Source organism: Pygoscelis adeliae, unplaced genomic scaffold, assembly GCF_000699105.1.
Source record: "Pygoscelis adeliae isolate BGI_AS28 unplaced genomic scaffold, ASM69910v1 Scaffold113, whole genome shotgun sequence".
NCBI lineage: Eukaryota > Metazoa > Chordata > Aves > Sphenisciformes > Spheniscidae > Pygoscelis > Pygoscelis adeliae.
The window spans coordinates 12,642,922-12,654,395 of NW_008825108.1; the positions used below are offsets into that span (position 1 = coordinate 12,642,922).

The window sequence follows — 11,474 nt, forward strand, 5'->3', positions numbered from 1 at the left end:
CCATGAAACAGTTTTTTGGACAAAAATTTTTTTAAACAGAAGTTTGGTATACTATGCCCAGTGACAGGACCAGAGGCAATGCACACAAACTGAAACACAGGAGGTTCCCTCTGAACATCAAGGAACATTTTTTCACTGTGAGGGTGACTGAGCACTGGCACAGGTTGCCCAGGGAGGTTGTGGAGTCTCCTTCCTTGGAGATATTGAAAAGCCATCTGGACATGGTCCTGGGTAGCCTCCTCTAGGTGGCCCTGCTTGAGCAGGGGGGTTGGACCAAATGACCTCCAGAGGTCCTTTCCAACCCCAATCATCCTGTGATCTGGGGAAAAGGTCAAACCAGTGTTGAGGGGATATATTTTGATGAGAAATTCTGTCTTGCTTAGAAGCTTCTGAGCGTTTGTCCATCTGCCCAGTTTATATTTGCTTCCTGGTAAATTAAAGACTTGTCATGATTCTGATGAAACCAAAACAAATGGCAAAGGGCAGAATTCCCTGTGCAAAGAAGCACTGGTCCCATCGCTGCTCTGGTTGACTGTCCTTTATTGTTACAGTCTATCTTGTTTTTCTGCCCTGCGTCTTTTTTTGTCTTCAGGTGGTGTCTACACAAAGTTTTCTGGGCATTATAATAAGTAAGCTTCAGTCCTTCAGTGTCAGAAATGCAAGTGGTTCTCTGGAACCTGTGAGTTTCTTTCTTTCATCTTTCTTTGATTTTTGAACCAAGCTTTCCTCTCACGTTCTTCCATGCCATCATGCAAAGTCTTGCTGAGTGAAAGCTTGTGTATCATGACTGCTGAAAGGACTCCCCTCATGTGCTACCTCTTCTGGTTTAAATGTTGCTGTTTCAAAGGAGAGGCTTGAGGTACACAGCAGTCAGTATTTGGAAGTTTTGCTACAAAATTCAGATGCTTGATTCCTTCTGAGTATTAATGGGATAAAATACATCTTATAAATGCTACTTAGTTTCTGCAAATGAACTTAATATGTAAAAAGCTATATGAATAATCTGCCTAAAAATTCTGCATATTTATTACATTTAAGAAGAGTACAAAATTACAAATGCAACAGTAATCACCTGGTTTACAGAATACAGGCACACTTTTGCTTTTTTAACAAGATTTTGGTTTTCAGAATTTGTAGAAATTGGTCCACTAAAACTGTTCAAAGAGAAAGCAAGTTAATAATCTGGAATACCACTGCTGCAGAAACAAAGCGGAGCTCTACATACATGCTTAATCTGTAATTCCCTAACTCCCAGTTTGCAACCAGAGCCAAAATAGCCAAGCATCTCTGCAGCCTAATTTGAAGATGACTGATGGCTCTAGCACATGCATCCACACCTCTAACATCCTGCTTAGTTATTTAAAGCTTCATAACATGGTTAAGGCATATTAAATGGTTTATTCCAATCTCCAGTTTCAATAGATTCATGGTCTTGTCAGAATTCACTTTATCATGCAATGTTGTATCACAACAGGTCCAGCTGCACATTCTTCCTATGTCAAAATCTATCAGGGAAGAGCATGGTGCCTCTGGTGTGGGAGAAATGCAAAAGACAGCCCTCCACAAATATTGATTTAGTACGTGAAAAGACTTTTAACACTCATTACTGTTACAGGTAGGAGACCTTCAAGGCTACGGTCATTCAGAGCAGAATGGGCAAGTGAACTAATGAAAGTACATTGACTGGGGAAAGATAAAATGCCTGAGTTTTCTACTCACTCGGAGTGCTGTAAAGTCAGTTTGTATGCATTGATTTCAAAGGCAATTCTCCTGTTTACACAGAGATTGATGAACAGGATGGGCTTACAGTCCTGCTGCTTCTTGTGATCCAAGTCCATGATTAATTGAAATATCTTGTTATCCATTTAAGTCTCAGTATGCATAGCTAATTCAGTGCAGCACACAACAGCGCTTAGTATGTCAATTCCAATGGCTTAATAACATGATTTTGAATTGTATTTTCCTTCTCTTTCCATCATGTTTTGGCTTTTCCTCTTCATTTGATAGTTGGGGTTTGCATTAGCAAGTAATCAAAACTCCTTCAGAAGACATGATGGTATTCTTACAATAAATCATTCTTGTTCTTAAGGTTTTAATCAAGTCAAACAAAAGATCTAATAGCTGATGCCCAAATAAAGTGGAAAGCACTCTATGTATTTGAGAATTAATCTGCATCGTCTTAAGATGATAAATAATTTTTATCTTCACATGTTAAAAAAATACGTCCTGCTAAAGCTGTTTAAAAAACTGGTAACTCTTATCTGAGTCGCACTGGTTGCATTTCTACAAGGGAACCAGGTAAATGAGCAGGTAACAGTTGCAAGAAACAATGTTTAGTAAAGGGAATTAATCCAAAGTGTTTGATTAGCTATTGGTAATATCTGGACAGGTATCAGTTGGCTAAATACTGTTATTCCATATAAAAAAGTACTTATTCAGCTTTAGGTCCAAAAGTGCTGTCTACTCCTCTGATAATTTTGTCGGCTATTTTCCCCATGGTTTTTTTCACAACTTTGAGATCGTTCTCATGCAAGAGTTTCTGTGTTAGGTACTTCTCTCGTTTGACCTTGCTCTTGGTCTTTTGTGATACATCCGGAATTACATATGAAATAATAAACTTCACAAAGTATATGACATGCTGGGGAAGGTGAAAATGAAAAAATGTCAGTCAGGCTGAACAGGACATTATTATTATTATAAATGAAATGTCACATTATCTCTTAAGACTCTGAGCTGATTCTGTACCAGTATCTGTCACAGTGGAACAGTATTTTAAAAAGCAGACATGACTAATGAATAGAATAATTGTCTGATAAACAAGAATTTCTGATTTTCTAATCCTGATTTTAACACAGACTTCTCTGCCTGCTTTGGGGGACCCTGGTACCCAGTGCTTCCGCCCTGCATGGAAATATTGATTACAGTTTCTTTTAAAATTGTTTTAGGTTTGTTCAAATGACTCTGGGGCAATGGACTTTGCTCTGCTCTGGGAACTCTGATCTAACCAGTTGCATGTTTCTGATGACTTCAGTAGTCCCTGGATCAGGCCCTAAGTACATTTTATAATGAAATAATACCTAATATTCCTCTCCCTTCATCTCGGACTGACTCCCATCTTTCGTAAGCCCAGATTGTAGCTGCAGAGGAAGGAGCAATTGCTTTTTGATGCTCATCTAGAGACTCACCTTTTGCAGTGAGTGTCTTTATACACTTCACTCTGCTAGTGCACATGTATTAACGTATATGTATTCATGAGCCTGTGTGCAAACTTCCTCTAAGCGTATGTAAAAATATTTTTGGTGTAACTGTCCCTTCTATTTCTGATACTAAAAATCATTTTACGGTTCTTGGGAAAAGAAACTGCAAACACGTGGGGCAATCCTTCACTGTTGTTGGGACTTCAGAGACTTTTTCTAATGGTGCTACACTTTATTTACATCTCCCAAGCTCTTGCCCATGCTAGCACACATCACCAGCTCTGATAGCTGTGCCTGGACAGAACATCTTTGAAAGATTTTCTGCATAGAAGGAAAAGAAGTTTAAATAAGTCATGCTCAAAACCCCGTACACTTACTTACCTCCATGACAATGATGAAAGCCAGCTTGGCTGCAATGACATGCCAGTAGTATATGTTATGCTCATATTGGTGCTGGTGACCGGGAGGGTAGCGGAGATCCCGGTATCTGAAAGCAACGTAGGAAAGTCAGGAACTACTCTCAGGCATCTCTGCAGTAAGGCACTGTGGCCAGAGGATGGAGCAAGACATGTCCCTGCTTAATGCATCCCGGAACAGTTAGCTGCACGTAACTACAGTAATGGGTAAACTCTGTATCTGCAGAACAAGCTAGATTTGGCTGAAATGTCCTTTTTTTTTGCCACTGTATTAAGAATTACTTATAAAAATGTCAAGTGCTTTTTTCTGAAGACTATCCATTATGAGAAAAACAAAATAAAGTAAGACTTTTCTGAGTAGCCCAAACTTATGGGTGAATACTTCCACTCAGTTCTGCCATTCAAAATATGCTGGCTTTTACTGTGTTTTGACATTTCTTACTGGATATCATTAACTGAATTAGATGATTTAGATATTAAAAAATATATTTATTCTTGTCATTGGAAAAGAATGGTTATTTGACACTTGCCTGCATGTTGTTTGGTTCCCAAACCACGGGGAAAATGGCTTGCTTGCATTCTTGAAGTCTGATATATTGAAGACAGAAAGCGTACTGTTTATATACCCTTTCATAGTGTGACTGCTGTGACTCCCATAAGGAGGGACGGAAAAGGACCAGTAATAAACCAGACGAGGAATCATGTCAGATGTAAAAGCAATTATCATAGCCTGCATTTCAGAAAAAGAAGACAAAAAAGCAGAGCAGCGTTTAAGAAATATGCCTTAACATGTATGGCTTTGCCACATACTTAGTATCACAAAAGTTACAGTGTGAGCTAAAAATAGAAAATATGTGCTTTTCCAGTCAGTGGTTCCCTCTGTAAACGAGCACGTAGTCACTCACGGGCATAAAACAATCTCTTTCTGGAATGTGCACTCTGTATGGTTTTTAAATTACGCTAGCTCTGCTGGATGCCTTAAAAAAGTTATACTATAATACACTTTTTTTCCTCATGAGCATGCAGTGGAGGTCAGCAGCCAAACTCACCTTAAAGTACTCTAAGGTAACCTTCAGCAAAAGTGCTTGCTATCAGATGTACTTATGAGATGCTTAAAGAAATCCTGCCTGATGAAACTCATGGAAACAACGGAAGAGTCCTTCAATAATAGAAAATTAAATTTCACCAGGAAGCCTCAGGTTTGAGTAAAAGAATTAAATAAATTATATATATAGCTGATCAGTCTCTGACCCTAGAAACATCCACTCTTTCTGAGGTGCTAGCCAGCCCAAATTCATCTTGGCAGTTGTTGCCTCATAAGTTTCAGTGTCAGTGCATGTGGAAACTGCTCTTGATGCCAAGATAATTTTTTTAGTAGCAGCTGCATAGTGCTGTTTTACATATGACGTGACCATTTGTTTTTATCTTGCTCCCAAGAGAGTCCCTGTCCTACTCAGTCTGCTAGTTGCAAACTGGGTAGGAAATTGGATCCGTGGGTTTGTTGTGGGAAGTCTTTTCTAAACCCATGAACTTCCCAAAACATCCTATTCTGGAGGACAGGTTAACTATGTTTAATCCAATCTCCTCCTCTGCTATTGCAAATTCAAAAGGTTTCCCTGTGAGGAAGACTTTCCACTGGCAAGATCTGCAGCTGAGTGCCTAGCAAGAGGCTGCCCGGCCAACTCATGACGACAGGCGTCTCTGGTGCCCAGCACCTAGGAAGGAGTGATGAGCTGCACTCCAGGGCTGAAAGAGAAGTCTTTTGTCCCACAGCAGGAGAAAAAAACACTTGAAAACATGGATGCAAAGAACCAGGGCAGAGACATGGAGGAGAAAGGTGTGAAGTAGGGATCTAATGGGATCAGAGGGAGAGACGTGTAGGCAGAGATACATAAAAGGGGCAGAAAAAAGCTGCAGTAAAGGTCCAGGACAGAGGAAGGGGCAAAGTTAAGCAGCAATGGGTATCAGAGGAGCATAAGAGCTAGTTAATATCTATATTTTATTCCCCTTCATACCAGCCTGTGATTCACGTAGTCTGTATTTCCTTATTTTCATGAGATGGGGCAAAAATTGTCCACCTTCATGCAGCACTCCCAGCAAGAGAGCCCCAACCTGAGGAGGTATTTGTAACAGTTATAAAAAAAGGGAAAGGGAGAGGGGAGAAAGGGTGAAAAAAAATGCGGACACCTCTTCTACAGTTCCTCAAACAACACTTTGGTGGCAGTGCTAGCGAAAGCAACCACTGTCCCTCCTGCCTCTGCCCCTAGCAGTCACTCGTGCATTCATGCAGCTGTGCAGCAGATCAGATCATGGCCCTGATCTGGTGGGGAATCCCAGCCGGATCCACTCCCTGATCTGGTTCATCATGTGTTTGTCAAAGTGCTGGTGCCAGCACAACACAAGAGACAGCAACAAGGGGAAAAGACAGGGAAGGGAAAGGGCAAGGAGCTGAAAGGGGTGCAAGACTCACCCCACCTCAAGTAGCACCACTGCCAAATGTTGAACACTATCCTCATGTCTTACCTTTTGAGTTGGCTTAATTTGAAGTACCTGAGAAGCTAAACTCTAGTTAAGACAAAAGTTGCAGAAAGATTGAGACTGTGGTCCAAAATCTATATTTGGTTCTCCAGAATATTGTTATAATTGAGTTCAGTTGAGAGAAGGTTAATTCGGTTGATGAGAAGGAAAAGGGAGGCATCCTAGGACTAAAATAAACTTGTTTAAAATTTCCAAGGGTAAGATTTTTTTTTTTGTACTGTACTCTGGCTTAAATGAAATGTAGTTCGCATGCACTTTTAAAAACTGTTTTTAAGCATTACATGCCAGTGTGCAATGAAGTGAAAATTATGTGTTGTTTATATTTACACGCAAAGTGGGTGTTTTTGGCTGACAAGAAATATATATTACTGTGTCTTGCAGTTGCAGGGAGAAGACCTCACACCTAAATTACTCTGTTTTTAACTGAAGTACAAGCACAGAAAGTTTTAGTTAAATGTAATTTCTTTCTGTTCATTAGCTCATCCAGTCAGACCGTAAATGAACTAATAGCAACTGAACAGTAAGGCAAAAAAAATCCCTTCTCCCTGTGGACCAAATGAGTTTGATGCTGCTTCTGTGTATCATTTAGAAAGATGCTGGAATACGGTATTTACACAACTTAGTATTTGCTCTTACTGAATTTTTTTGCAAGGCCCCAGGTCTCTCATCATCCTAAATCTGAACCCTGTCCCACTCTCCTCCCTCCCTCGGAATGATCTCCAGATGTGCTCCAGAGAGCTGCAAGGACAGAAAAACGAAAGCTAATCCTACGGCATCCTCTCAAAGGAAAAACTTTTTTCCTCCTGAATTATGGGCTGCATTTCAGAGTATTGCACTGGAGAACTACAAACAAATAGCACATTCTCTACTACCCAAGCTTTACTGCACACAGCTTTGCATTTATACCATAACTAATTAAAATCAGTCTTCACATCAACAACAGATGCTTTGGTATCATGCAACAGCAAGTCCAGTGCCTGAGCGGCAAGTTGCAAAACTGATAGTTTTGTGCAAAAGTTGCTTGCAAGCTACTAGCAGGTGTTCCAAAGGTAATGCACGAAGGAGAAGATGATACGCTACCCAAGTCTAATGAAGTCACACAGAAGAGAAGAAGCAGTTTCTGTGTACTAAGGAAAAATCAAGGAAGGGATGGTAAAGGAAAGACTGATGGCCTGTACTAGATACTGGATGTGAAACAAGAAAAAAACATACTTAAAGGAAGAAAACAGCTTCTAGCATTTGATCTAGTATATGGCTTTATAGCCCACACGTCATTAGCAAGAACTACTGATCATCTCTTTGAGGTCCCTACAACACCTGCAGCAGGGCCTTTTGAACATGACAGCCTCTGGTGCTGTGCCCCTTGCATGCTAATGGCCCCACCGATGTCAGCGGCAAATGCACTACATTCACACTGACATCAACTCTATTTAACGCGAGACCTCCAAAAAGGGTGACTCTAAAAGACACGTGCCTGCAGCTAACAGTCACATGAACATCGGGATCGAGTGCCTGTCAAGGAGGACAGAGAATAAAACCAAGCTGTCAATATACTTTTGTACATTGAGAAATCCATGTTTTCAGCGATGCCTTGAGGAGTATAGCACATAAGGACGAATTTGGAGTGAAAAAAGGTTGCAAAGCTCTGATGAGCCTCAGGTGGGTTGTGGATGGGTAGTGATAGACACCTAAAACTGTTGCTGGGTCATTTTTCTGCAGAATCTAGAGCAGGGCATGAATACATTCCTAACAGAAGCCTACATGTCTCAGTCACCGTAAGGTCACCAAAGCCACTTTAACTCTGCCCTGAATATCGTAAAGACTATGACTAAGATACTCATAACAATATTTTAAAGTAATCTTAAAATGTATATCCAACTTTTTATTTCATAGTGGTATTACCAGACCCAGCTGGATTGACTAGGAAAGACAGTTAGCTTGTCCAATAGCATAACATATTTGTTTTTCTTCCAGGGCACCAGAAACTCCTTTGCCTTTTATTTTATAAGTTTTTTAGCAGCATGGTTCAAAAAAGGATATTGATGCACCAATAATGTTACCTCTACTTTACTATAGCTATGCTTCACCTGGGAATTTGCACTATCTATCTCCATAATTTGCTGGAAGAGTTATCACTAACATTTTTTTTACACAGGCACTAAAACAAAAGAGCCCCAAAGTATCTCTGGTGCCACCTGACATTTCTAACAATCTGAACACGTGTTACCCAAGTTGCATCATTTTTGTTTTAAATTTTAACACCAGATTTACTAGTAGGCCTTGGATGTTTCACATGCCTATGGAACAGCTGGATTTATGTTTGGCCTGCCTCAGCAGAGCAGTGCGAAACAGCTGGAGCATATGCTCTGGCTTGTTGTCTGTCTCCCAGATTCTCTTCTTGAAGATTTTCCATCTTCAAGTTCTCTTTTTTATTCTGACATTTCTCTGTGCTTAATTCTCTGCCTTTATGTGCTCCTGAGTCTCCTCTCTACATCCTAGCTATGTTTACCATACCTGTTGAATTCCTATAGTGCGAAATAAAGTTCTGAAAAACAATAATGGCCATTTTGGGAGACCTTCAAATACCTGAAAGTACATCTGGTAGCTGAGGCTGACATATAAAATTTTCCTAATCACTGAAATCCACCCTGGACTCCTATTTCTATATGGTACCACCCCAAACCCCAAAAATAACAAAAACAAGCTACTGAGAAAATGATAACTCATTAGGCAGTCAGGTCATGGAAACTCATCTTCCCATTCTTTGAAAATAGCCTCATCCTTCCAGGGGCAAAACGAAGACTTTTAAAAGTGGGGGAAAAAAAAGAGAGCAATATGCAGGGACGCTCATCTGGGTGTGGGAAGAGAAGGTGCACGTACCTGTCCCATTATTTCTGAAAAGCAGAACCCCTGGGGTTGAGACCCCAGACCAGCCAAGCACCTAATGACTATAGAAGGTGCCTGAGATACAGAAAAATAAGTTCATGCCCTTACTTAAATTTGAACTGCTCTTTTACTTGAAATAAGTCCCCTAACTATCCGTTAGTATCTATGGTAGAGTGTTCAGCTCCGTCTCCCTCCTCTCACCCAACGTCCACCATTCTCCAAACAGGCAGAGCCTCCTGTGAAAGCTTGGGCTGCGATGAACTCTTGTCTTCAGACTCAACTGCTTTCTCCAGAAACGCCTACTGAACGCAATAAGGTACTGCTACTGCAAGGACGAGGTCCTTGAGGAAGTGACTACCTTTAAGCGTGTCAGAAGGAATCCCTGATCTCGGCGATAACAGTAGAAAATGGTGACCTTGTTGAAAAAGGCTATTAACCATGAACAGTCTGTGGTGTTACTGACCCTGCAGAGGAAACCAGTGGTCACTGCTCTTTTGAGAAAGGCCAGCAGTGGAAATTTTTTGAAGGATAATAGATATTAGATACTGTTTAAGAATAAGCGATCAAATAATTCACAATGGTAAAGTCCAATGGATTATTTTTCTCCCCACAATGCAGTCGATGTATAAGATCTTGGTGAATTAATGATACGGGAAATTTGAAAGGTCTGAATTTCATTGTCAGGAGAATCAGAAATTAATCAGAAAAAAAAGTTTTTCTAAGTATTTTAAAGAAACTCTTTTAAAATTAATTTAAAAACCAACTGAAAAACAAATTTGCAAATTCTTAGAAAATTCACTCCAATCTCAAAAGGTAAGTCCTGCAATTTCTAGCACACATTGTGTTTTTAAGTACACAAGAAAGAAGCTGAATTTCTGTTTTAAGTGCAAAATTGCTTAAAGCCAAATTCAAATATGAAGGCATGACCATAAGAATTGTAAGAATTAGAAACAGCAATCAATTATAACTTAGCTAAGCTGCAACCTAGGTTTTTCAAAATTCATGCATTTAGCTGTAGACTGTGAAAAGATCTCTATACTACGCGCTATAATTTTAGGAAAGATGAGCTATAGTCTTCATACGTAACGGATTTTTCTGAAGACTCTAGCAACTCTAAATAAAATTTCTTTTCTTTAGTTATAATACTTTAGACAGTAGCCATATTCTGTTCCCAAAACATCTGGAAAGTAACTGAGAGCCTGTTTCTGAGGTCTTACGGGACTGATGCTTGCAATTCATTTAGGATCATTTAAGTGCTACATTGCCACACGTGGCATTCCCACGTTTGGATGTAACAACACCTGCAGTGAAGGCATTTTACCTTTTGCAGTTGTTGGCCCAGTACTTACATTGGTGACCACTGCCAGAATGGCTATGCCTTGCATGATGGGCTGCCAGGCGCCAATGTCTTGTGCCTTCTGTGGAACCATGCGCCTGAACTGGGTCGTCAGCTTCCACGCATCCAACCGGATTTCCAACATGTTGTTAATAAGAGCCAGAAGAGGAGCCAGGGGGAATGATGCCACAAACAGGGTGACAAAGCCAAACTGTATAACTGTCAAAGGGAGAGGTTACATACATTGATGAGGCTTTCACTTACTGGAGATAAGCAAATATGAGCACGTATACTTTATATACTCCAACTGTGGGAGAGAGACAAGAAAGAGTAGCCAAGTTCCTAGCAAATCTTATGTATGAGAAGATAGGAGCACAACAGTACTGGAAAAACCTGCTAGGTGGAGGGACAGGAAAATGTTGCAAGTCACAACACACCAGAGGAACTATTCAGGGTATTCAAACATCCATTTCTTTCTTGTGCCTTCATCGTGAAGACTTGGAAATCTAATGACTATCTGTCTCAGTGCTGTGCTGGGAAGCCCAAACTAACAATCATGTTATTGGTGTCTGGGTGCTGCCACAAGTACGCTGGCAATGCTGTGACAGAATGGATGGTGGCAACAAACGGGACATCTACCAGTTCCCAAGAGACCCGTGACAAGTACTGGTGACTGCAGATCCCTGGCAGAGCAGTCTGACACAGGGCTCTGCTGTACAACACCAGAACATGGCAGTGGTCTACCTTCTGGATGCATTTCTGAGAGGATGGGGCAAAGAAGCAGCACTTCTCCTCCTTGTACAATCATGTGCTGTTTCCTAGCTATAAATTGGATTGAGGCGTAGCTGCTTAATAAAAGTTTGCAAAACTATCTATAACGGCTCATCAAAACTTGTCTTGGAAAACATTCATGTCGACTCTGTCTATAAACTTATTAAGCATTGCTTGTATGAAGGTTTTCTTTAAAGCATGTTTGTATCCAGCAGTGAGAGCGGATCCGAACTAAACTGCCACTTACCCATTTCAAGATACTCATAAAACAGTCCAAGTTTTCCAGTGGGCTGCAGGTGGTAGTCCTGTTCCCAGCGTGGAACAACTTTT

General features: G+C 40.5%; 1 protein-coding gene across 1 annotated transcript in view; it reads right to left on the minus strand.

Annotated features, from left to right (window-relative positions):
• Positions 1 to 315: 315 nt before the first annotated feature.
• The window catches only part of ANO6 (anoctamin 6), a 78,461-nt gene continuing 67,302 nt past the window's right edge, over positions 316 to 11,474 (minus strand). Inside the window, 5 exon segments of the mRNA XM_009327693.1 lie at positions 316 to 2,638; positions 3,579 to 3,684; positions 4,144 to 4,343; positions 10,387 to 10,592; positions 11,392 to 11,469. Of these exon segments, the coding sequence (XP_009325968.1) occupies positions 2,432 to 2,638; positions 3,579 to 3,684; positions 4,144 to 4,343; positions 10,387 to 10,592; positions 11,392 to 11,469 (797 nt within the window). The 3' untranslated portion in view covers positions 316 to 2,431.